Source organism: Numenius arquata, chromosome 12 (genome assembly GCF_964106895.1).
Source record: "Numenius arquata chromosome 12, bNumArq3.hap1.1, whole genome shotgun sequence".
Lineage (NCBI taxonomy): Eukaryota > Metazoa > Chordata > Aves > Charadriiformes > Scolopacidae > Numenius > Numenius arquata.
In genome coordinates, this window is record NC_133587.1 from 13,001,119 (window position 1) to 13,028,358 (window position 27,240).

At 43.5% G+C, this 27,240-nt stretch overlaps 1 protein-coding gene across 1 annotated transcript; it reads left to right on the forward strand.

Annotated features, from left to right (window-relative positions):
• ARHGAP40 (Rho GTPase activating protein 40) lies at positions 1-27,240 on the forward strand. Its single transcript, XM_074157179.1, has 15 exons — positions 1-98; positions 9,898-10,100; positions 14,564-14,784; positions 15,990-16,065; positions 16,588-16,739; positions 17,365-17,530; positions 17,884-17,975; positions 18,096-18,173; positions 18,435-18,594; positions 19,355-19,437; positions 20,208-20,414; positions 20,678-20,818; positions 22,485-22,645; positions 23,668-23,723; positions 24,617-27,240. Exons 1-15 carry the CDS (start codon positions 1-3, stop codon positions 24,721-24,723), a joined length of 2,001 nt encoding a protein of 666 aa, XP_074013280.1. The 3' UTR covers positions 24,724-27,240.

A 27,240-nucleotide genomic window follows, 5' to 3' on the forward strand; every position in this document is an offset into this window, starting at 1 on the left:
ATGGACAAGCGTGGCAAGTGTGGCTCTGGGGCCACCAGAATTGGGATTCCCAGGCCCCGGGTGGCGCTGGCGCCTGCCCGGCCAGCCAGCCTCGGCAGGTACAGAGTGCGGTCGTGGGGTACGGGTTGATGGCTGCTTTCCTCCCTTCTGAAGGCAGGGCGTAGAGGTAGGGCAGTACCTGGGGCAGGATAGGTAGAAACAAGGTAAATTTCTGGAGGTGAGCAGGCTGTAATATGCTCTTTAAAACTTTGCTTTGACTGCCTTGATCATAAAATGAAACCTATTAAAACCCACTTTTCGAGGGGCATTAACTCTATAATTGAGTGCAGCAAGCTGTGGAGGTGGGACCTGGCGGGGTGCGTGCCTGGCTGGGGGGGGCTAAAATGCAGACTGCGTGTTTCCTTGTGATTTAGTGGTAACACTGCCCTGGCAGCCTGGGGGGGTTGAGGGCTGTTCATTGATTTGTAGAACTGCAAAGAACTGCAATTTGTAGAGCTGTATGAAGGTAAGAACTGCATATTTATAAATATTGCTCAACGCACACATTCTAAAGGATACAACTAAACATTGAACTACTTTGCTTGACAAACACTGTACTGTTTGTGTGCTTAAATAATATTAAATGACTTAAGACTTCAGCTTAGAAGTTTGCAGCAAGTTTCAGAATGTCTCCCTGCTACAGTAATCAAAACCTGTTGGTTTTGCGAGAATTCACAGTGATTTTATTTCTAACCAAAACTTATGTTTTCATGTTGCTGTCTGACTTCTCATTTTACCTAGTCTGCTTGACCTTGTATGTAGAATCGAGGAAGGAAATCTCTAAAAGATTGCAGGCAAAATTTGAGATATTTAAAAAAAAAAGATTAATAATAATCTTAGGGAGAATGATACAGGAATAATATGGTAAATTACTTTAAAATTACCCATGTCTAAGAGCACTAGACTGGCGCCTTGAGTATTGTAGAGGTTCTTTGATAAAAATCAAAATATTCAGTAACAACTTATGGTTTTTGCCAAACAAGTTAGTTGAGTTCCAGTGTCTGTACTGGTGCCAGAACGCCTCTGGCCAGGTCTGAAGAGGTGCTACAGCAGGAACCCCAAATTTGCTCACTAACTTTGACCAAAACACTTAACTCCTAACAAGTGGCAATTCACATCGGTTCATTCCAGGCCCACCAGCAGGTGAAATACGTCCCATATGTATATGTGTAACAGCCTCTCTGCTAGGATTGACCTAAAACACGCCTATACAATAAGGCAATGATATGCCAGCCATCCTGGTTTTCTAATTAATTGACAGTAATGACTGTTTATTTTTGAAGCAGTAACTGCGGGATGCTTGTTGGTTCCCATTAAGACACCTACCGGCTTACCCAGCGGTGGGGGTGTTGTGCCTCCAAAGCACTGCTGAGACAAAGCCATTGCTGAGCCAGCTCTCCCTGCCTCTTCCTCCTCCCCCTCCTCCTCTTGAGGTTGTAAAGCATGGGGTGGCTGGTGTCGGGGGCTCTGGGCTCGCAGGCAGCACTCCAATTCTTAGTTACAGAATTACAAATCTCAACCAAGGGGAGGCTTTTCATGGCAATGTAATTGCCAAGCACTTTGTCTTATGTGTAATAACTCTCACCTGGGAAATCCAAGCAAGGAGCTTATGACTGTCCTTCCCGTCTTTCTGCATCCCTAAACCTCTCATGCGTGAAGCGTAGCTGGATTCCAGCACATGTCTCAACCCCTCCTTCCTTTGTGCTGGCCAGCAGGTTACTCTGGTGACCTCTGCAGAGTCTCTTGCCTGTTCCCATGCATCTGAGCAACAACTTACAATTACTCATTCCCTGCTGTGATGTAGCTACAGCTGGTAGAATGGGCTACAAGAAGAAATAACAATGAGTTCTATCATCCTTATTTAGTCCAAGTTTAATGTTCAAGAAGTTGTGGGACAAATATTTAGTATACTTGTATCTACTTTTGTAAAAAGCCTTTGCATTGATGAATGATCACACAAAAAAAAATAAGTTCACAGCCTTTTTATAAAGGATTCAAACACACTTAGCAGTCTTTCCTCAGAAATCCTTGTGGTCCCTCACCCCCTTTGTCCCTAAGCTGGGTGTGTGGAGGTTGAGCATCTTGCCGAAAGTCACAGCGGTGGTGGAAATAAAGTAAGGGTGTCCTGTCTGACGTAACGGTAGCATGTTTTGAGGATGCACTCAGTAACTGGGAGGTATTGACTCATTCTGGCCTCGGTAAGATCCCTGGCATGTGTGCTATAGGGCTGTGACAGCCAAGTCACCGAAGGGCAGTAAGTCTGTGCCAGCCGCTTTGTGGGAATCCCATGCACAGGCTCAGCCTCGCGGCAGCTGGAGAGAGCCCAGGGCAGTGTCTGTACTGGGGATGGGGTGATGTTACGGATGAGGATGCGGGAGCTTCTGTCTGTAGCCAGTGCCACTGGTCTGTGGAGCTTGCCACCCCGTTCTGGCTGGTCGGTGGGGCTTGCCATCCTGATGTCATGCTGATAGATGGAACTTGAGTGGCAAGCTGGATCTTTGCAGCTCTTGAACAGACAAAGCTGCTTGTGTGTTTGGATGAGCGTGGCTTCAGTGTGTGAAGATGGAAACAGGGATGAGAATGCCACCTTTTAATTAAAGATTCTCCTGTAATCATCCGGCAGATCAGGCTTTATCAATTCACAATTGCATTAAAGATCACAGTACTCCTAAAGCTTTGTTTTGGCCAGGTACCCCTTTCTCAGGGCCGGATTTCCGTGTCAATGAAAGGCCTTTCCTGTTTGGCTTACCGTGCTAACGCAGGGAAAGTGAACAACGGGCTCATCTGCAGTGACCTTACAGTGAAACAAAAAAACATGTATAGAGAGCATGGATTATGTCTTCTAAGGCCAAAACAAACTCTAGTGTGATGGGACAGACACCCAGCTAATGGACTAAATTAAAAATTACTTTGAGTATTTTTAATTTGGCTGTATCTGCATGGGCTTATCAATCTGGTGTTTGTTCTGCTCTGAGTTTTGGTCTCAGACACCTCCAGGCAGATCTGTAATTACAGGCAAATTTCGCTATTCCTTAACTTGCTTGTTTAGACCCTTACCAGACAGAGTGGAGACAAGTCTGCTCCCGATGAAGGCCCGAGAGACAGACGTTGAGATGGAGTTTCTTTGCCCTTAAATACTTTGGTAGAAACACTTATTGTCAGGTAAGTTATAACCTGTGCTTTATTTCTCGGAATCACGGAATTGTCAGAGTTGGAAGGGAACTCTAGAGATCATCTAGTCCAACTCCCCTGCTGAAGCAGGGTTGCCTGGAGCACATTACTCAGGACTGCATCAAGGCGGGTCTTGAAAATCCTCAGAGTAGGGGACTCCACAACCTCCCTGGGCAGCCTGTTCCAGGGCTCTGGCACCCTCACCGGAAAGAAGTTTTTCCTCATATTTGAATGGAACCTCCTATGTTCCAGCTTGTGCCCGTTGCCCCTCATCCTATCACTGGGAACCACTGGAAAGAGTCTGGCTCCATCCTCCTTCAACCCGCCCTTTAGATACTTGTAAGTATTGATAAGGTCTCCCCTCAGCCTTCTCTTCTCCAGGCTAAAGAGTCCCAGCTCTCTCAGCCTTTCTTCATAAGGGAGATGCTCCAATCCCTCGGTCATCTCTGTTGCCCTGCACTGGACTCTCTCCAGTAGTTCCCTGTCTCTCTTGAACTGGGGAGCCCAGAACTGGACAGAATATTCCAGTTGTGGCCTTACCAGTGCAGAGTAGAGGGGGGGAATGACCTACCTCGACCTACTAGCCACACTCTTCCCTATGCCACCCAGGATTCCCAGTGCTGTAGTAGAGGTAACCTCTGGAGTTCAGGTCCATCACAGAAAGCGATGGAGGTGCTAAGCTAATGCAGCGTTTTACACACAAGCGTCAGGATTCAAGTCTTTCGCTCCACATAGCACTCGGCAAAGGATCGCTGTTTTGTCTTTCTGGTATCACTGGGGATGCCAGGACAGGAACTGGGGAGTGCCTTGTTGTTGTTGAGGTGAGGGAAAGCTGGGTCTGGTATGAAATACTCCACGCATGCAGAGCTATCTGGCATGTCCTCTTTATCACTTGCAGAACAGGCTTCTTCAAAACAACCTTAAATGACGCTGCTCCCCGAGCTGCTTGCATAATGGAAGATCTTGATGAACTGATTGCTGTGTTACTGAAAACAAGCTATAATCTTATTAGCAAATTGTAGTAGTGACATCTGAGCTATTCTTGCTGGTGCTGGAGAGGACCTTCAAGTGTGCTGTCCCATGGGTGCGAAGTCCTTGATAAAATGCCTTAATGTGAACATAACTGGTGGTTATAAAACAGCCTGGGCTAGAGGCACTGCAACTTCTCGTAGGGGATGCTCTCAGCGAAACTACTAGATATGGGAGCAAATCCCCTATGGTTAGAGATATGCAAAGACGTATGTCATCAGCGCAGCCAGCTTCTAAGATTGCGTTAATTCTGCCTCTTTTGCTTTTGTTTAGTTAGGCCGGGAAAAGTGAAGCACGGTAAGAGTGTATCGGGTAAGTTACTGTTCATCGCTGCCACAGTAATTTGGTAATTAGTCTGTCTTTGCTTTTACAGTCTGGTGCAAGGAATTTGAACCAGCCATGTGCTTTTCATTTTCTCCGAAGAGTAAACTTCAGGATTGCTCTTTTTCTGCTTGTTGTGGGGAGGAGGAGGGAATCGGTAGTCTGTGGTGCCTGCACTTTGTGTACAAAATTTGGAGGATTGCAGGAGTAACAAAGCTGGGCTTTAAAGATTTGCAGTAAAGCTTGCTTTTGATTTAGACCTGTGGTAGAAAAGTTGTGGAGCTTGTGTCCACGAGGCATCTCCTTGGATATCCAAAGGATAAATTTGCTATCTGTGTTGGGAATGGAGTTTTGTGTAATTTTCTGTGTCCGAATAAAATAGCTGATTACGAATATTTCATCTAAAATTCTGATAAGTAGATTGACTCCTTTCATACAAGGAGTCATTCTTATAAACATTGATATCTTTGCAAGACTGAGGTTTAAGCTTCCAATAGTTCAGTGAGGAAAATTATATATATTTTATATAAATATAGCTATAGATATATGACTTGCTGCTTCAAGATTTTCTCCAGCTTTTCAAATACTTTTATCGTTGTTTCTGGATGCCTTTACCCTATGACATGGTTTTAAACAAGAAAACCTATCATGTTATGAACTCTGATAGCCTGATCTTGAGGTGATTCTTTTTCTTCAGAATGACCTACTCGGTTCTTCACTTGAGTTTAAGCTGCTTGCTCAGGATAGGAACTTGGAAGCAAGGTGAAGAGTGGCTTTTTTTTCTGCATGGGCTTTTATTTGTTTCTCTTAATCTTGTGCTTTTGTACCCATCAATTGTTTTTGACCTTGAAGTAAACTGAAAGCTGGTAAGATGTGCATACGTTGTGATGCTAACATATTTTTGTTCTCTTAGTGTCTTTATCTGTCAAAATACTGTGACCAGTTGATAGAATAATTTCTCACTTTCTTTTTTTTTTCCTTTCAAAAGAGCTTGTGTTTCATCCTAGCAGTCTGAATTGCTGTGATGCTGTGACTTGGTGTGCTGCTTCTAACTTGCTCCTGAGGTTAACTCCGACTCCTTCCATCTGTTTCTTTGTTTCATGTGTGCCTTTGTGCTTGTTCCAGATATTTGGAAATGTCTTTAAAAACTAGGTGCTTGTGTGTGAAAGGAATGCCTTGTATAGCTTAATTCCCCTGTTCTTGTTGCCTTTTTCTCATCTTAGTTTTTCTGGAAACAGTATTAAAGGAATTAGATTTTCTTGGCTTACACTTGTCACCTCCTGTTCTGTTTGAAATGCTTAAGAAGAAACCTCTTTATTTATTCATCTGCTGGAGAGGTATTTCAATGAGGGAAGGGTGTTGAGCAAGCCGTGAAGTTGTCTAGGCAGCTAGACATCCTTTGAGAAGCTCTCTGAGGGGAGTGATTCAAGCCTGGAACAAGCAAATGCATAGCAACAGTGTTTATTTTATTTTGATATTCAGGAGGGCCAGGAGTTGCATGAGTGTTTGCAGTATATTTGCCGTGTGTTGACTGTATCTAGGAACAGATCAAAAGCTACTCTAAGACTTCACATTCTACCCCAGGACCTGTGAGCCACCAGCACTCAGCGCTGTGCAGAGTGCAGATCTTGCTCAGGGCTACCAGTGGTCTATGCGAAGAGGGTTTATAGAAGAAATGGTAAGAAAATGAACCATATTAGGTCTGATTTCTCCGAAGTCTGCTATTAACATTAAGTCAGGGTTAGATTGAAGGTGCTAGGGGAGTCAGCTGAATGAATCTCAAGCCCCACTAAAACTGGCTCTGCTCTTAAACAAGAGGAGAAGGTTGCGTTAGGATGGTCAGTCTTTCCACAGCGTCATTCCTTTATGGTTGTCCTTAATGAGATCTCTCTGCAAGTTTGCTTTTTGTTGAGTTAATTTTTAAAACTTTATAATCTTAAGCTTTTTGTTACGTTGACAGTGGAACTGAGTGAACTTGATTGTTCCGCCTACTCTTTGCCCAGTTGCAACTGAGCGATTAACGTTTTAAGCCAACAATCTACGCTTTCAATCTAAAGTGTTTTTATGTTTATACGTCACAGTTTGCCCTCCGTTGACTTGGGAATGCAATGAGGAAGAACAGTCTCTTAGGTGCACTGAATCTAAAATTAACCTTCCACCGGGGTAGTTGGATTTTTAAAGCACTGTGCAGTGTGTTCAAGGGAAAAACAAAAGTATTTAGACCAGAAAATAAAACATTTTTTTAAATTTTAAGGCCTGACTTTGGTGATCTCCTGTGACACAGGAACAGCAGCAGTAGGTTGGGACTTGTAGAGTTTTGGATCCTGCTGCTGCTGTGTAGAGCTGCTATAAGACATTAGCATCCTGCACCTTGGTGAAACAGGGTTTAGTGCATCAGCCTGTGAGGTTCTTGAGAAAAGAAGTTAGGATGGCTTTTGGGCTGGCTCTCCTAGAGTAGGCATATAGTGTGACTGGTGGTGGAGTTTTTTTGGTGCAAGCACTGCTAGATCATCTGTGTTTTCAGCTCCGGAAGGAAGCAGAATAACTGGGGGTGGTGCAGAAGCACAAGTCGGAGTGGGATAGGGGTACAGCTGTTTGCTGTTGTCTGGCAAAACTATATCCTTGCACCAGTACTATGATGTCTTCATATGGATTGAAGGTGCTGGTAGATCAAAAATAACTGCTGGCGAGGCTGTAGCCTGAAATCTGGGCTGTAAGGATGTTATGATGCTTTTTAGATGTACACCAGGAATCTGCTGTAATGCTTTAGATAAGTATCACTCCACTTGGTCGTAGCGTCTCCTGGACTAAAACTTGCATTAGGATCTAGTATCTGTGTAGGGTAAGTCACGCAGAACATCTAAGTCAAGAGTCACCCTTTTGAAAGAGCTGCAGACTGTATTTACGTTGGCTTAAAATGTTGGGTTTTTTCCCATCAGGCCTGTGGCAGGCGTGGGGAAGGGATTGTCATAGCCATGTGTGACACAGGCTTGCCGCAGAGCACGTCTGCTGGGTGCAAGCTGCTGCTCGGGTCTAGGGTAGGTTCTGCTGGATCTGCAACCTGGATATAGGTGCTGCCTTGGTGTGAATCCACAGAGATTTCTGGGATGCTGGATGAGCCTGCTTTACACTAGGCTGAACGTGGAGTAAAGGTACATTTCAGAGGTGCTTTGAGCTGTACAACCTACATGCCCCAGTAGTATTGGGCAGTAAGTTAGGGCAAGGAGAGTAGTTGTGTGCCTGTCGAGTGCCTTTAGTAGAGCAATTAGGAGAGCCTGTAAGATGGTTCCTTGGCCTGTGTAGTGTTGTGCGTTGGGAGACTGCTCTTTAGCGCAAGTTGGTGCACTGACATGGCCAAAACCAAGTCCCTCAAGGTAATCTGAAACCCTCGTTCTAGTCTCGTGTTGCAAGTGGTGATTTCTATCGACTGGCATGTAATAGAATTCTAGCGAGAGATCATGACAATGTATTAAAACAGTCATTTTGACACTAGCAGGGGGGCTTTGTTTAATCCTTTAACAAGAAGGCTGTCAGCAAATGTGAGAAAATGGAGAGGAGATGAAGAGTTAACGTGAGGGATGCAATCTAAATTTTTAACTTTTAACAGATAAAGATATAGGTATAAAGTTGAAAGGAGAAATAATGCTTTGAGATAGTAGTTGTAGTAGAACTTAGAGAGATGGATGTGAACTATGAAGTTTAAATAAATAAATATTTCTCAAAAAAATCTTAGATTGACTATTTAAGTGCTGTACCAGGTTATGAAGTGGCATCTCAACTGGAGGGCTGTTATTTGGATATCCAGGAGTAGGAAGGAGGACTGTGGGGAAGGTTGGGATGGGCACTAAACAAGCAGATCGCCTCTGCCCTTGTCAGCAGTGGGCTGGGTAGCCTAATAGCTCTTTTCAATCTTTAACTTTTGTGTTCCTTTAAAACAAACAAACAAAAACCTTCTTATCCTTGTTCTCCATGCTGTTGCTGGCTCCAGATGTTCCTGGAATGATGGTTATTGCTTTAGTTCTGACCTTTAGAAGAGAAGGGCTGCCTATGTATGTGTTAGAAAAAGGTATGAGCATAGTATGCATGCACGTGTGTAAATAAAAGTGCAGAATATCCTACAATATATGCCTCTTAATTATTAAATCTTCAAGTTTAGCTCTTTATGACTTAAAACGCTTCTTATAACAGAAGCAAGTTAGTGCCAGAACTGCTAATAATGGCTTTCCGGAATGGAAGGAACTAAAACTTTCCAGATATTTTGCCATCTATAACTTTCTAAGTCCTTCTCGAGTTAGGAGGCTAAATTGCTTTTTTTGTGGGTGTTTTGTTGTCATGGTTTTCAAGGCATAAAACTCAATCAGCTTTTTTTGTCACAAAACTAGAAGGAGAGACTGATGTGTGTGTGGTGGTGGTGGTGGTGGCTGCTCACAGGTGGTTTTCAAACCATCCAGAGTTAGCATAGTGTGCAATCTCTTTAATTTCATATTCATAAGTTGAGCCATTGAGGTGTTTTTATAAGTAGGTTCCACTTATACCAATTTTTTTTTAAGTCTTTGAAAAAGATACACAGCAAGGTTTAAATGACTTGTAACCCTTTGAAGAAAATTAAAATTCATTTTAGGAGAGGCATAATTTTCTGAACTGATGAGAACCTCTCAATTTTCTGCAGAGAGGTTGAAAGCTGAACGAGGCCAGTCTGGGATTTCGGCCGCCCATGAATTAATCAGCAGGGTGGTAAGAAAATTCTATATGTTTGGGTTTCCCAGGACACTTGTGCCATTTCACAGCTGAAAAATCTGGTCTGGGCAGGAAAAGAGGGCCTCAAACATCAGAGTTGTTTACGGCATGAGCTGAAGTGCAGGAGATGGAGCTGTGCTGATTTTTACATGTGGAGGACAAGGCTACAGGGTTCAGTCTGCTGTGGCTGGGACCTGTCGGGCTTACAGTACATGCCAGACAGTCAGAGAACCTGTGCACCAAGCTTGGAACATCTTGGTTGTCTGTAGATGTAGAAGGTATCCATGCAAATTTGCAGGGCAGTCTTGGAAACAAGTGTGGGAGCGGTAGGTGGTGTCTTGGAGGTCACTGGAAAGACAACATCGGAAAACTCGTGTTGATGTTGTCCTCTCACATGTTTGGACAGCAGGCTTTCCCCTGCGCTAGGGGATTTGATCCCAACCTTGTCTGTTATTGCTAAACACTAACCAAAGGAAGTCTAGCACTTACCTCTGTTTGGCTTTTATTGCAGTCATTAATCAATGAAGACCGCTCTATTGTGAATGCCGTATATGAATACGTGTAGCTTAATCTCTCTCTCCTTATCTCTTCCTCTCTCAGTACCAGAAATTGCCTTTGCAAAATGAGCCAGCTTCCTCCGAAGAGTCCTTTGGCATCCCCGGTGTCAGAGGGCACGAATTCCAGGGTAGAGTCTTTGGACAACTTGTCAATGGACAGTTTTTGGCTGGAAGTAGAGAACATTAAACAGAGCACTGAAGCCGAGCAAGAGGAATGCAGCCTTGCAGATGTCAAAACACAAGAGGGTAGGTTGCCAAAAATGTTGGGAGTGAGGGGAGGAAGATGCACATGTTGGAAAATTTGCTTCTGCACCTAAATGATTTAGAAGCATGTAGGGATATGATTAGGATATTACTGGTCAAATCAGAGAGATATATTTTATTTTTTTTTCATTGGGTGTTGGATAATGCCCTGCAGAAAGGGAGTGCTGGCCTGGCCTGGCCAGGTTTCAGCTTCTGAAACAAAGCTGGCTCTAAAGGTCAGTCAGGAGTACTTTCAAGGCTCCAGATTTTTTTAAACAGCCCCCACTAAGTGTGGGGGTTCTCGCTCCCCATGCAGTGGCTGTATGGTAAACACGCTGTGATAGCTGACAGTGTTTTGGGAGGCTTGTTTGTGTACGTGGTTCTGAGACTTCATCATAGTGACTTTTATGAGCTACGTTTGTGGAAGGAAGACTTTCACCCCCTCAAATTCACTATTCAAGAAACATCCAGAATGACCTGAGTCCATCCACACAAGGTTTTTCTTATATACCTCCTTTTATTATTTTTTTTTTTCCTCTTTCTTTAGAAGACTGCTTCATGTGTATGGGCTGTTTCTACTGGACTTTCTGTAGCGCTGATGTTATTCTGTATTCTGGAATAACTGAGACCTGAGCCAATTGTATCTTGACATGGGAGGCACAACACCCTGGGGTGCTGGAGGGATGACAAACAGTGATAAGCGCCCAGTGATCCCACAGATCGGGATTGTGGATTTTCTGGGTCCATGTTGAAGAACATGATTTAGTTGGGAGGAACATCCTCTTGAACGGTTGGGTTTGCAGCCTGTACAACCTACAGGCTGATGTTGAGAAGGAGCTGTGTATGTAATGGGGAAATGTCTGAGTGAAAGTCCCAGTGTGTTGCCATGTTTGGGAAGGATAATTAGCAAAGATGGGGCTCTGGAGAGTGGGGTGGGAAGATCATCATCCGTGTCTGCCATAGTAGGCAAGACATGGTAAACATTTAGGTCTGCTGTTAGTGTCCTTGCATAAGGGATGTCAGTTGGGTTTTTAAAACCGTAAGAGATGCAAAAGTGACTCGGAAAATGAGTGCACCAGAAAGGAGACTCTGGAAAAGAGGCCATGCCATGAGATGAAAGGCTGTCTGGGATATCTGAAACACTGATACGCTGGAGGCAATTTGATTACTGTGTGTAGGCAGGGATACAAGGAAAAGTCTTTTAATGCTGTATATTAATCTTTAGCAGGCAAGAGCTGACTGCTTAATTGGCCATTGAAACCAGACAGACTTGAAACGATGTTCAGAGTAGTGAAGCCTTCCCAGCGGGCTGGGGAAGGAGGTGCGACACGCTCAGCCTCCAGCTGCCTTCTGCAAAGGAGCTTAGTCAAATAAGTGTTGGGCTGGAAGCACCAGGAGTGAGGGGAAACTTCAGATGGTGTGGATGCAGGAAGCCGGACTTGGCTGGTGCCTCTTGGCTTTCATGTCTCTGCAATTTATGGTTGGAGCACCGCGAGGTGGCAACGCAGCTTCAGGGCTCCTCAAAGCTGAAGGCACCATCGCTCTTTGCATAAAGCCCAAGAAGATGCGCTTGGACAGGGGCTGACAGCTCTGCCTGGGGGTGGCGTGGTTCAACCTGCCACATACCAGATCGTAATGGCAGTACGGGGACAGCGGGGAGGCTACGTGTAGATAAGGCATTGCAAAAATGCTGATCCAGTTGGAGAACACTGGTCTCCTGTGCAAGGGGTGGCACCATGGGAAGCTGCTTGTCACTGGTGTCATGGGAGGCCAGTGTGGGACTTTGCAGAACTGGGTCAGCTAAAAGGTGCTGATGATGCTTGTGGCCTCACTAACAGTTGAAGGGGGCAGAAAGTAGCTTTTTCTTGAAATATAAGCGGCGTTGTCCTTTCCTTGCTGTTTATCCAGCTCTCTCCAAGGTCTGACTGCACAGCAGACTGATAACGTATGCACTCTGTGCGGTCGTGCCACTAAAATATCTGCTGGTGTCCTTAGAGAGTGTAATCATGGCTGAGAAGTGCCTGCAAAGAGTGAGTCTTCTCTACCTTCAAAAACTACATAGGAAGATGGACTTAATATTTAGTCTGGAATTGTAGGACACTTAGCTGTCCTTTAGCTTTTTCTGAAACTAAATACTTTATTATGAATGCTATTTTTGGCTAGCTTATGTTTCAAGTAAGTTTCTGGAACTGGTGTTTCTTAATTTTGCAAATTTATTCCCAGTTGTGCCTCTGAAATGCTGCTTGTCTGGAACTCACAAGGCACAGCTTAGTATCTCTCTAGGCTTAAACCTGCAGCTCAGCTTCTGCGGACCTCTCAGTTCTGACCTGTTTCTCCCGATTTCCCCCTTCTCCCCATAAATAACCTATTTTGCTGGTTTCCTTTTGCATTACTGGCGAACATAACCGGGCCAAAAATATTAAATAGAGGAATTAAAATCTGGTGCTTTGGCATCAGATGGGGCAGTAGGCTCACACGGATGTCCGATTTAGGGCCTGCTGTTTAGTATTGTCTATTAGATTAGTTTCCTGTTATGACTGGAATTGGGTATTTTCAAAATTTGCAAGCAATACACTTAACTTCCTTTAGTTCCCAAAGACAAAATAAACCAGAAACCTTGTGCCTTGTGCTGCTGTGAAACCACGGATGCAGGACAAAGGGCTGTACAGCCAGGAGCCATGAAGGGGACCACGAGTGCGTGAGCAGCTGTGACCAAGCCAGCGGTACCACGGGATGCTCTTACCTGTTTGCTTCTGTAGAACCAGACATGGGAAGTGACCAAAACTTAGGACCACATAGGAAAGCTGGCCAGTCGGCTAGAAGATTCTTTCAAGGAAACACCTTGATTCAGGCCCAACTTTATTTATTGTGGTGTGATGCAGAAAAAAGTTCTGTTTCATTACAGTGCCTAAGAACACAGAGCATGCTCTGAAAAGAGTTTTAATGGAGTCACAATATGTTTTTGCAAGTTGCATGAACACAGAAGTTTCCCCAGAAAATTTAAATTATTAAATCTTTCAAGAAGAGCTGCATGGCTTTTTTATTATCGATGCAGCAATAATAAAACTTTTCCTGAGCAACTGTGATAATTGAGAAGATAACAGTTTGCATCAGAAAGGAAGAGTGGGAGCGAACTGTTCTGTTTCGGTCAGTTCAGTTGTGACTTTTCTTTTTTTCCCAGTATAACCTTTGGTAGAGCTCTGCTGGAGCTGCCCGCAGTGAATTAGTGCCATAAGTAGAATTGAAAAGATAAAGCCTTTGTGGTGTTGGCTGCATTAAATTTGAAGCCACCTGCTAAATTGCTTCTTTTATCCTTGGATTTGAAGTAGCTGTCTTGCTCAGGGCCCTTTCTCACTTGCACAAAGGGCGCATCCCATAAGGAAAAAATTGTCTCCTGTGTTTGAAATGCAACTTTATATATATTGAAGAATGAAGTGGAACTGAGCTTGTCGGAGTGATGCTGCTGGTACTGTCTCCAGGCTTCTCACACCTCATTCTGGAACTGGAATGGTCTTTAATTTTAGTGGTTTTGAATAGGCATAGACGTAAAGCGAATGCACAGAGTAAGAATAACGTTTTTGCTTTTGTTGAATGATTGTATGGACACCAATCCACTTAAAAAGGTAAAGAATAGGGATGGTGCATGCAAATAGTCCTTCAAGTATATTAAATAGAACACAGTTCAATCTACGAGGTCGTGTCTGGATATTAAAAAAAGGAGTTGTTCATACATAGGCATGCATATAGATAAAAGAAAATTTTAAAAAAAATATCCAAATAATTGGGAAGATTACAAAAGCCAAATGTGCAGCATTGTATGTTGTGGCTTTCCACAGACCCTTTTGTCCCTTCTCAAAGCTGTCGGAGGATCGGGTGTGCTCTGGGGAGGCACTGCCATTCATTCTGAGCTTGCTGTGTGCTACTGCTTGCTGCCAGCGCTCCCCTTTGCACAGGGAGCCTATGTAAAGGCAGATTTAAGCAAGCGCATCTGACCTTCCTCTCGTGTCCTGTGAAATCCCCCACTGGGTTCTGTTCCGGTGCAATCCTTGTGCTAAATACCATACAGTCACACTTGTGTCCCCTTTCTGCCCAGCTTCTGAGGGAGCCTGAGTTCCTGGCAGTATCCATGCCTCCCTAGTTTTTTCTTCTCTTTTTTTCTCACCTAGAGTGAGGGGAAAGGAGGGGGGGGGGGGGCGGGGAATGGAGGGGGATTCACAGCTGTGTGAAGTGCTGTCTCTCCTCCAGTTTCCCCGATACCCAGCTGTGTACCTGGTAATAGGACTAAGATTTTGAGGATAGCTGTGGCTTCCTAACAAAGATGCATGTCCCTTCCAGTGATGTCCTGCTGCCACCCCAGAAAGGGGACAGCTCAGGCTTCTGGTTTTCTGATTCTGAAGCGTTTCAAACACTCTAATTGCTTTTATCCTTCCTCTTCTCTCTTGCCTTTCTCACCCCTTGCCTCACAGAGGGAGAAGCCGAAGCTGAGTGGCTCCAGGATGCTGGTCTGTCTGACCTCCTCGGGGACCGTGCCTCGGAAAATGACAACATCGTGCTGCTCTCCACCCTGACCAAGACCCAGGCTGCTGCTGTGCAGCGGCGGTTGGACACCTACTCTCGGTCTCGGAGGAGGAAGAACAAGCATCCTGTGCGTGATGTCCGAGACATTTTTGGAGTGGTCAGCTCTGAGGTATGCTGATTTAGTGAGATCTCCTGAAAGGCTTTGTTACTTTGTGATAATTTACCTGGCTTTCTGGGTCTAGGGCTACTTTCATTTCCAAAGAGATGACTTCATCTTTTGAGCTGAAATTAAGCTGAGATTGTAGAAATTCTGCATCCGGGTTGCAGTGTTAAGAAATTGTTACAAAATCTGCAGATCCAGAAACTTCCTAGAGATTGCTGAAAGACTTCTATATGGTGCCTACAGCACTGCAGTCTCCTGGTGTCCTCTGGAGCCCTCTTGTGTTTTCTTTATTCCAGTGACACGTTAAATCATTATTAATCAAAAAAAGAGAGAACTTCAGACGTTCAGTTCTGATCAGCTGATCTTGTTCAGCTGGTAATTCTAGAGAAAGAATAGTCACTGTCTTTTTTTTTTTTTTTCTTTGCTAGAGAATACATGACCATTAACTCCTCAGCTGCTTTCCTACTGTGCTGCTCCTCTTTTCTTTGTGTCCACAAGGTGGAGTATCCTTATTTTTTCTAGGGTCTGCTGGAAAGTATCCTAATCAGGGCTCCTTGAGGCTTTCTCTACTCGGTCAAGTGTCTAGTTAGAAAGTATTGAGCTTAACAGATATCTGCCTTTTTCAGTAGCGTGGGGCCCTTGCTGTCTACCGGAACTGAATGCTCTTTTTCCTCAGCCTGAGCATCTTTGAAACATCTTTAGATGCATTATACCCAAATAATCCCTTGAACGCTTTAAAGGAATGACGCTACCAGTCTGCAGCATCGCTGGAAACTGCTGTGATTGTGTTCTTTGTAACTGTCCAGTGTTGAGGTGCGGTTTGTTTCCTTACTGTGAAAGGAGTAAGGAAACTCAGTGCAACTGAGACAGAGACAGAGAGATTGCACTGAGACAGAGTCATGGCTGATTTGCTTTTGTAGAGCATTGTTTGCATTCCTCCACAAATGAGTGACAGAAAGGTGACGTTTCTGAAAGCAATAATGCTGCAAGCTTTTCTGTTGGAACCTTTCTACATATTCTATATTGCTGTTTGGTCTGGCCAGTTTACACAGCAGCTGCATCTGAAGGTGCCCTGGAGTTAGTGTATGATCTGTGATTAATCAGTTCTGCTTTCATGGCAAGTTCACTGGCTTTGTGCATACTCTACAGATACAGTGAGCCTTCCTATTGCCTGTTTCGTGTAGGTAAACATGTTCTGGTTTATTTTTCAGGAGACAGCAGCAGAGAAAGAGGAGTCCAGCCCAGATCAGTTGTGGCACAATCTGCGGACTTCAAATGTACAGAACTGTAAGAAGGAAGTTTTCAAAGGTAGAGCAGGAGTGGAAGGGGCTCTGAAACATTCACCTTGCTTGGAGGAGGGGGGCGGGGAGGGTGTTTTGTTTTGGTGTTTTTTTGTTTGTTTGTTTAAATACATAGTTATCTACAGTTGTGGATTTAGTAAACTTTCCCAGGCTCTTGTGGTGTCAGTTACAGTTTGAGCAGCAGTTCCTGTAGATCTCAAGAAAGCAATTGGAAGATGCCAATAAAGTTAGCCTTGGGTATGTCCTATAATTTATGGCCATGCTCATGTCTTACCAGTGACCTGGTGGTTGTAGCTCTAACATTATGCCTTTAAGCTAATCTTACCCTACTGGTCTTACCCTTACCCTCAGGACTGTGCTATGACAACACTCTCTTCAGATGTTAATATAGTTTGTTATTGAAAAGCGGTAGACCCCAAATCTGCCTCAAACTGCTCTTTTAGCACACTTGTGTTCTAAGCTTCACCCTTTTGGCTTTCTGAAATTCAAGATGTTTTCTCCTCTATAGCGGAAACCCAGGATTACTCCTGCACAGTTCGAAACCCTGGAAAAGAGGAGGTATTCAACATGGATGTTGCCTACTCGGAGCAAGCGGCTGTCCTGCTCAAAGGATCATTCCTGTCTGAATCTAGGAGGTTAAAGGATGGAAATGCCCTAACTGTAAGCACTGAAGAAATTATTCCTGTTATAAGTTATTAGCTCCTCTGTTGTCAAGAGGGGTACAAGGCACTTGAATCAACTATATGATCAGCTCTTGGAAAGATCCTCTCGGAATAGTGTTGGAACAGATCTATATTAAGTGGATATTTTTGGACAGGTAATGCTGTTACTCTTGCAATGTAGGGCAAGGATAACTGTTGTGTAGTGGAGGGTCGAGAGAAGTTATAGTTGGGTGTGAAACTAGCTGGGACATTTCCACTGGAAAGAAAAGAATAACTGGACTTTCTTACTTGTAATTCTAAGAGTTTTCTTCTCTGCAAATGTAATGGACTACTTCCAGAGCTCAAGTAGATTGGGGTGGGCATCAGGCTGTCTTTAATTTAGATAAATTGCAATGTCCAATACAGTTAAAGAGCAATGCAGAAAAGGGAAAATATTTATTCAGCTGTGGGTTGAGTAGGGAGTAGGAGTAGCTTGGGGCATTTGTGTGGTGTTGAAAGCAAGAGAATGAATAGATGCCTGGTTATGGTAAGGAATGATAAAAATGCAGCAAAACTTGATACCAGTGTGATTAGTAATGACACTTGCATTGAACCATATATGTATGTCTATGTTTTTCCCTTAGAAATTTAAGATCCCCAAGGGTAGACTAGGAGTGACCAGGATTGGAGATCTATCTGCGCAGGACATGAAGAAGATCCCCACGCTGGCCCTTATTGAACTAACAGCTCTCTGTGATGTTCTGGGCTTTGAGCTGAAGAGAAACAAGGCAGCAAAACTGAAAACAGCAGGTTAGTTGTATTTCATCTTGATTTTTTTTTTTTTGGGGGGGGAGTGCACTTTTTATATTATTCTTCTCATAGGTTTGCGTTTGAAAAGTTAGGACAGAGAGGGTCTGTGATAAGAGACCTTGTGCCAGGTGTTTTTCCTTTGTCAGTGTTTCTCCTGGAAATCACTGGATCATCAAGACCTAGCACCACATTCATCTCTGGCTATCAAATGCATTTGTCCTGCTAACTGTTTCTCTCTGTTTCTCCAGTACCTACACTTATAAAATGTGCCGTCTTAGTCTGCAGCACTGGATATAGCCCTGACATCTGTATTAGTGGAGATACCGACTTATAATATGTTGTTTCTGTTGCAGAGAAGAGGCTCTTTGGAGTTCCACTCAACACCCTGCTGGAAAATGACCAAAAACTGCTCCCCAACACCAAAGTCCCTCTTTTACTCCAGGCAGTAAGTTCTCTTCTGGTTTCATTTGCACCTCTGATCCTCAGAGTCAGGAAGCCTGTGATGAGCAAGGGCTGACTTCTCATCCTCTGTGCCTAAGAGCTTTCTTTTTTCCGCTTTTGATAGTTGCTGTCCTGCTTGGAAAAGAGAGGACTTGAAACAGAGGGCATTTTGAGAGTTTCTGGGTCCCAGACCAGAATCAAGGTATGAGCTCTTTAGTAGCGTTTGAAAGTATCAGAGGTGATCAGGGAGCATGTTGCTTAAGCAAGGATCTAAATAACCTGAATAGTCTCATCTCCCTTCCCAGTACAATTAGAAACGTCCATTACTGGGCAATCTGGGAGTGTCTGCTGTGAGGGTCTCTGTGCTCTTTTGACTCGATGGGTTGCCCTCCTAGTGCTCAGCTACAGAATTTCCCTTGTGTTTGCTTATTAAAGCATGTAATAAATTTAATCTTCTTTACAGAGCCTGGAACAGAAGCTAGAAAGGGACTTCTATACTGGCCTTTTCCGCTGGGATGAAGTCCACCAGAATGATGTATCTGGGCTACTGAAAAGATTCATAAGAGAGCTGCCAGCCCCGCTGCTGACAGCAGAGTACCTCCCTGCCTTTGCTGCGGTGCAAAGTGAGTCCCTGCTTTGGCTGTTTAGCATCAGTTTGCTAGTCTGTTCTTTTCTGGCAAAGCTCTGTTGGTCTTGGGTTCTCCTGTCAGGTGTGTTGGGAGCCTGTGGGTTTGATGGGAATACAGAGTACGGTGGGAATACAGAGTACGGTAGGAACTATAGCCAAACTCGGTGTGCTGGGTGCTCTGTGTGCTGTTATGTGTGAGCCTGAGAGTCATAGTCCCTGGTTGCACACATCTTTGTGTAGGAACACTGTCCTGGAGTCTTAAATGATCTTGTGTCATTTGAGGCTGCAAGGTTGCTACCATGAATAGGTACAACTTGACAAATAACGACCTGCAGGCTGAGCTGTGGCAACTGCCCAGGGTGCCCAGCCTTGGCTTGTCTGCAGGTAATGCAATGTTGTGCAAGCACCTTATTTTGAGATTTGTGCCTCAATAGATAGCTTGAATGTGTTAAGCTGACTGTTTAAGCGCACAGCTTTTTAGTACAAGAAATGGGGAATAATGGGGTCTTTTGATGCCCTTCAAGTGCATCAGACTTGCTGGTAGACTGTATACTCTGAAACAAATCAGCCAGTCTTCTAAAACATAGGTCACTTTGTAAGGGCTGTATGAGCTTGACTCATTTCTGTAAAGCAAGGTCTTAAATCCTAGATGACAAACACTAGAACAAGCAATTGCCTTATTCCTTGGGGGATTCCCATGCTCAAAAAGAACAGTCAGGAGCCTGAATCCTTTGCCTTGTTGTCTCTCTCTCTAGATATTCCAGACCTGAAGCAAAGATTACAAGCTCTAAATCTCCTGATCCTGATTCTACCAGAGCCCAACAGAAACACTCTAAAGGTAACTACCTGTTCTGGATTTAACTGGAAATTTTCAATTAAAAAAAAAATTATTAAAAAAGCTACTAAACGTTTAACTTCCTACCCTTTTCTGATCAGAGGGCATTTAAAATCCTTTCATCCACTACTTTTTGAAAGAATAAATGGTGGTGGGATCAGCTATGCAGGCAGTGCACAACCTCTGCCTTTCTCTGCTTTATCAGAACTGTGGTGGGTGTTGGCTGATGCTTATTTTTTCTCCTGAGTAGTTCAGCTTCCAGGTAATAAAGGCCAGGCTGACTTAGCACCCTGCAAACTTTATTTAGAGTGCAGGAATACATAATCCAGTCAGAGATGATCTATCATGTGTCATGGCTTTGGCGGAGGCGTGAGGCAGAAGAGATCATCCAAAAGGGTTTATTTTTTCCACATCTGGGAATAGCTTTGAAGGGGTATTGGGAAAAGGAGAGGTGTCATCTTTGGATTCTGTAACTTTTACGACTGGACTTTGTGAATTGCCACCTGCCAAGGAGTAAGAGCTCATCTATTTCCCATGCAGGGTGTCTCTCCCGATTCGTGCATGCTGGATAAACTATCTCTCTGCTTGGTATGTTTATTTGTTGCTATCCTAGTATTAGAAATTGGTTGCTGAACTACCTGACTGGAGAAATAGGATTTGCTTATGGGCATAATGAAAAAAATGCTAATTAAACAATCTTTCTAGCAATTGCCACAGTAGTTTCTTGAGGACTATTAGTAATGGATGTCTCAAGTCTCTTGCCCTCTCTTTAGGCTCTACTTGAATTTCTCAGCAAAGTGGTTGCCAGGGAGAACAACAACAAAATGAACCTCTGGAACGTTTCCACAGTCATGGCCCCAAACCTCTTCATGCACAAGGGACTGCCAAACAAGATCCCCGAAGGGAAGGAGAAGCAGCTGGCAGAGGGGGCAGCTGACGTTGTGCGGATGATGATCCATTACCAGGATTTGCTCTGGACAGTGAGTTGCACAGGTGTTTTGCAATATGGTGTAGCAGTGTCTTAGTCTGCCTAGAATTGGAATAGGGGAGGGGATGGTCTTGGAAATTTCAGGGGAGTTAAATGTCTGTAGGCAAAACCTCTGGCTGAGTTCCAAGACTAGCTGTTTTCAAGGTATATGGATATTTTGTCTATTCAAGGAGCTTCATAAAGTGATGTTTAGGTTCTTAAATAGCATCCTCATCTCTACTTGATTTAATTCCTTCTTCCTTCTTCCCTTTCCAGGTCTCCTCTTTTCTGGTAGCTCAAGTAAGAAAGCTGAATGAGAGCAATAGCAAAAGGTACCAGTTCTGCGACAAGCGAATTAAAAACTTGTTGCGGAAGATTCATGCTGATAAAGACAAAGTGGAAAAGAACCAGGCAGAGGTGAGTTTTCCAAGCCCTACTTGGAAAAACTGGGCCCTTTCATAACAGTGTCGGATACTTTCTCATTAGTGTGCTTTCATGAGAACTTGGAAAATCTGTGAGGAGTGATGCTCTTTACAGAGCAAGAGGGGGAAAAATTTGCAGAACCATAAGAAACCGCTTCCCAGGCCCTTTTGGCCAGGTTGTAGCAAACACTGATCCCAGCAGCAAGTGCACTAAATAAATTTCAGGCCACGAAACACTTAGTTAAGGTGCTGCATTGTTGCAGGAGAAGGGGGAAGGGACCAGAAGCAAAAATGCTGGTCTCTACCTTATGTGAAGAGCAGAATTCACATGGCTCTAGATGCTACATGTGTTTAGACAGGTGTGTCTGCCGTGATAAAGGCAGACTTATTTTTATGATCTTAAAGTAAAAATTTAGGCTATTACTATACTGTAAGAGTACATTTTTGTATCTCATTTTCTTTTTGCTCCATAATGCTGTTGATCTGTATGGGAGGGTTTGAGGAGAAGGTTCTTACCACTTAAAAGGAGAAAATTAACTTCCCTGATAAATGAAATTACTCCTTGTGCTGGTGCAGACTTGGATTTTTTTTAGACAGATGTTACTATCAGATCTATTTGTGTATGGAAGCTGGAAAAAGATCCTTGGAGTCGTTCTGCCTGTTTTAGTTGCCTCTATTAGTTGAGTAAGTGTAGGTCTGTCGTTGCCCGGTTACATTGTGCAGTGCTGGCTTTTAAGTATTGCATAGCAGTGGTGGTGCAACTGGGATGCTCTTAAGAACACAAGCTAGATGGACTCTGCAGGTAGAAATAATACACTGAAAGCTTAAATCTGCATACCTAAAGAAGATTCTGCGTTCTCACAAGTCAGTACATCCCCCTTTCTATACCAATTGGGCTCCTGAAATGATGGCTGCCTAAAATTTGGCTGGTTAAGGCTGCGTGTCGCTTGAAGGTGCCCCCATTTCAGAGAGGGCAACTACTGTTTAGGCAGTCAAACAGATGACCTGATGCTTAGAACAGTGCTAATGTTACTTCCTAATGGTCTCGGTGCTCAGCGCTGATTTTGCAGAAGGTTCGGGATTGCAAAATTACCTTGCTGCAGATCAGACCCCATTAGAATGGTTCAGTGTTCTCCACAAAAGTTCTGGGAAGTTACTTCATGAAGGAGTCTTGAGAAAATAGCACTTGAACTCTGCGCTTCCTTTTTTGAAACTATCTTTCTCAAATGCAGTGGTCTGCAATTCAGCTGCCTAAACTCCTTTTTCAGTAATTTAAATAAATTCCAGAGAAGTCTATCAGACTTGTGCAAAGCAGTTTGTCAAAATTTATTCTGACAAACCCTAGTTTCATCAAAGCTTATGTCGCTGCTGTGTTTGAACAGCAGAGAGCACCAGTGCACGCTGATGGAGAGCAGTGCTTTTCTCCCCAGCCACAGCAGCGGAGCACAGATGACTTGTTTATAACGCTCACCTTGATGCCATGAGCTTCCCATCTGTAGTACATATGGAATAAGAAACAAAACTAAATTCTCTGAACAGCTGGCTAGATAATTTTAATTCTTCACACAGTCCGATCTATTTTGAAACTTGTTGTTTTAGCTTATAACAAAGTCTTTCTTTAAACACTTTCTTCTTTTCTCCTCTCTGCCCACCTTGTTCAGCCTTCCAAGATTGTGAAAGTCCATGCTTCGCTTCTCCTGAAGGATTCGCTAGAGGTGCATTTGAACAATGCAACCAGAGTTGCTGATGTCTTGAGGCAGTTTCAGAAGAACCTGTGCCAGAATGGTTGGAATATTGTTAACACTGTCAACCTCCTCAAGTGGTAAATGGCTTTTTCTCTGCTTTAAAAAAAAAGAGAAAAAAAGTACCAGGTGGTCTAGTTGCTGGTTTCTGTCTTCTGACAGAGCTGATGTGGTGACACAGGGAGCTGTTAGGAGACTATTCTCTGCTCCTCTATTCTCAGCTTGGGAAATTGTGTGTTGGATGGGGCAAGCAAATGTTAGTTCAGCTGAGTGGTTCCATCCCTGTGCTCAGGCTGTCAGGAGTCAGGTAGTCCCCTTGGGTTTGCTGGACAATGTGAATTTTAGCAGCCTTGCTGGAGGGAAGGGAAAGTGGAATAATGTTGACCCTGCAAAACAAACCCTCTTGAGCTCTCCTGGAGAAAGACATCGCCTGTGCAAATTACTTGCCTGGAGTAGTATTTCCAACATCGGTATGTTAACGTAGGGGCTTCCTAAAGTAAGCTCTGCAATTCCCTCCTATGGTCCAGTGGTGATTTGCTGAAATAACTCAAAAAATGAACAAAAGAATTCCCACCTCCTCTGCCATCATGCCTGCAGACCATATTTAGTAGGTGAAGTGCACCTCCTGCCTGTGTCCCTGGGCAGGAGATGTCTAGACAAGGAGTGTGGATGGGAAGCTGGCTCAATATGGGCCAGCTGGGAACTAGTATCTCTACTGGTATCAAGCTACTACAGCTGCTGAGATCTTCCTGCAGATAAGCTTCTCTTGAACAGGCCATCAGTTCTAAAGGAATACTGCCAGTAAACTTTGGTATTTATGCCTGTTGTGTTCCTATTGAAAAGTTAGTGTTTGCATATAGTGTCCTTCTTGTTAACAGCGAGGAATATCTGCCTTACTTTCTTTTTTTCCAATTTTGGGTGTAATTTTTAACAGCTGCACTGTTCAGGAGGGATCAGCAAGGTCTCTGTACCGTGGCCTGTAGCTTCCTTGACCATTGCTGGTCTCTGAACCATAAGCAGCTTTTGAGAAGAAATACTACTAAAGTACACAATCTGCCTTTTGCAGAGCTTTGTTAACTTCAATGTGTTTTTCTTTCTGCAGTAACAACTCAACAGAGTGCACAAACTTGCTCCTATATGAAGTGGGAGGCAATATTGGTAAGTCTGGATGGTAACTTGAAGTAAGGACTCTGATAGTTGGTCTTTTATGCTTATCTTACCTTAGGAGGGAGTTAAAAAGAGGATGAGACTTTTAGAGTGGGCTCTAAAAATTAAAAGGCAAGTGAACAAGCATGGGTTAACCTCACCCACAGCAAAGAGCTCCTGTCAAAGCTCATGTGTCTTCCAGCCACCACTGCAAAACCTTGATGGTACAAGTATGTGGGGATGTTGAAGCCTGGACTTCCAGAAATACTTAACGCTAATGGATCTGATTCAGAAGCTGCCTGTCAAGAAAGGTAGAAACTCAAGGGTCGAAAAGTCTTGAGGACAGAGACGAGCACAACTCTGTCCATCCTAAAAACAAACAAACTTACCATTCTGTTGAAAGTATTGTGTTAAACTCCCTCTTCCCACAACAATAAAGGTTCATGCTTGGAATTAGGTATAGAAAATGGAAAGGAATTCTTACACCTGTTACAGCTGTTTCTGGAGCCTGGTGGTTACTGGAGTGCTTGGGCTGCCTCCTAGCATTTTTCTTAGTAGCATCTGTAGAAGAAAAGCTCTGTCATTGGACAAAATTCAGTCTCTGGATTTCATCACTAACATATTTCCTGGTGGTTTTCACGTGCTAAAGTTATTGGATATTAAAGTTAGAGTAGCTTTCCACAAAGGTCAAAGCTTGGGCTTAGTATAGTTTTAAGGAAATGTATATCCATTTTAACATAAATAACTGGAACTTTTCCAGATTTGTGGAAACACTTCTGAATGGTTATGATACTGAAATTAATGTGAACAAATACCAGTTTTTAGGGGGAAAAAAAGGAACATCTAGCGACTATAGGACTAAGGATATAAGAAATGTTTTTTTTCTGAATCTCTTGTTTTGGTAGGTGAACATTGCCTGGACCCAGACACTTACCTCTTAGACTTGTACCACATCAATCCCCACGCTGAGTGGATAATTAAGCAAAATCCATCTTATCCTCGGATGTTCTAAGGAAAGCATGAGCAAAATGAAGCTTTTGGTGGAAGTTTTTGGAAGACATGGAAAAGCTATAGAGATGTTCCTGGTATTAGTCACAGACTGGACAATGCTTGTGTCTGAAGGAAGAAAAGCTTTACTTACGACTTCCACATGAGAGTACATGAACCTGTATGCAGATGGAGTGTTGATAACAAGCAGCCATTATCATTATGTAGCAGAATTTGCAGGGAGTGTGATCGTTCATAAACAAAATACCCTCCCCAAAACAAACTGTGCAAACAAAGCTACTGTGATTGTGCAGCCAAGATGGAACATAAGAGGAGAAATGTCTTCCTGAAGGTGGTAGAAGACACCTGTTTCTTCCGGATTTGTTCTTTCTTTTGATCGCATCCACGTTTTGGAGGAGAGAGAGCTGAATGCTGCAGCGGTACTAATGACATCCCTTTGGTAAGATCCACCATTGACTGTCGCACGTCACCAGAAGAAGTTGTGATCCTGGGTTTTGCTACCATGATGCTGATACTCTCTTTGAAGAGTGAGAAGAGATGCTTCCAAAAAGGCCAGATGGGATGTGAAGCCAACATCCTGTATTTATGGACTACAGTTAAATACATATATGCAACACAAGAAAACTTTCCTTGGAAAAAAGTATGGGATGGAGAGCAGTCTTTCACATGTACAGTTGGGCAGGAGAGATGCCTGTCCCATACAGCTCTGCTGGTGATGCAAAATGTACAAGTTGCCATTGATGATGGTAAAACATACATTTATTTTACTGGACAACCTATATCTCAACAGATAACCAAGGATATATTCTGAAGTTAATTGAGGTTAGTAATCTGACCTGGCCATGTGAACTAACCTTCCTTTTGGAAGACTCTGTGTGAACGTGCCTGTTCAAAAAGCAACAAACAAAACCACAGCCAAGATGCACAGTGGCTGAAATAAGAGGTCCATGCCTGTATCTGGTCGCACAGTGGGTACTGAATTGAGACGTTACCGCTCTGACGGCACATTTCCATCCCACACAGCACAGTGTGGTCACCATGGTCTGCAGAGACAAGGGTGGAGCAGAACGCTCACACCTCGCATTGCTGCATCATCATCGTCCGACCTCAGCTCGAACGAGACCGCGCTCGTGGAAGAGGAGCGCACAAGTATTGTTCTCCTTTCCAGCGATGCTGAAATACCTCACGTGAGGGAACCTACTATGCAGTTACGTGGGGTGGAACGTGCACTGTTTCTGAAAATCCTGATGTCTTTTTTTATATACTGTTTTTAAATACTGTTGGATATTTATTCATGTGGCAGAAGCAGGGCTGGCCTGCAAGTGTATACTCAAAGTATTTCATTTGCCAAGTCCTAACTGCGCTAGTGACAATCTCCAGTATTATTTCTTTTGTTTAATTGAATTTGTTTTCATTGCAGACTGAACTTTCCGCCTTCTGTATTTTTCGCCCAGGTTGATGTGTAGCCATCCCTATTCATTATCTCAAAGTCCTAGTTTCTATTGTAAGGGCACTTCATTCTGTGGTTTGTCTGTCTGTGTGATTAAATCCTCCTGGTGGTTAAGATCCTTGAGGAGCAGGAGAGCCATAGTCTGTATCCTTTCTAACCTGATGCGAATACTGTGTGTGTGGTGCTGATGTCTTGCAATGATGCATATATTAGAGAGTCTGTCTACTTTTTTTGGTGGAGATGATGCAGATGCACTGACTGGTGGGATCATCTTCGTAGTTGTCTTTTTAAGAACCCATAATAGAAATTTGCAAAAAAACCACCTCCCACCCCTAACCCAGGACCCCAATGTCAAGACTTGTTGAGGTGCCTCAGTTTTATAGGGCTAAAACCATGCCTAAAAGGGCCTGATTCTTATCCTTGAGATTGGGTGCTCTGTGTCTCTTGAAAGACCAAGCTGCTTTAAAATTGGGCATTAAAAATTGAAGGTACATATTTGCTCTTCACTCCTGGAAACCTTCGTTGCAGTGATGGAGCTTAGCAAAGAGCAAATGCCAGAGATGCGATACTGTGAGAAATACCTGACTCACAAAGGTATCGGTGGGCGAGACAGAAGAACCTGTTGCTGCTCAGAGATGATGCTTTGGAACCTTAATTGTATCCCTGCAAATCGCATAACGCTGCATTTTTTCCCACCCCTCATATACTGGATGTTTTATTGAACGTATTGGCTTCCATATGTATGAGGGGGAAGTGCTACATCACTGCTGCCATAAACAAATGAGTGGTTTTTTTGATCACCAAATAATGTGAATCAGTGCTGTGAAAAACAAGGTTTGTGTGAGATTCTCACGAGACAAACATCAGTTCTCAAATATGAAAGGAAATGTAAAAAAAATCATTTCTTTCCAGATGATGGATTTGCTTTTTTATTTTTCTTTTCTATCTTTGTACCAAAAAGTAAGTATGAATTTTTCAGTCACTGATGTGCAAACCTACTTCTGAATGCTGGCTTTTAATAACTATTTTTACAAATTATTAATTCTGTATTTAAAATTCATTTATTCAATG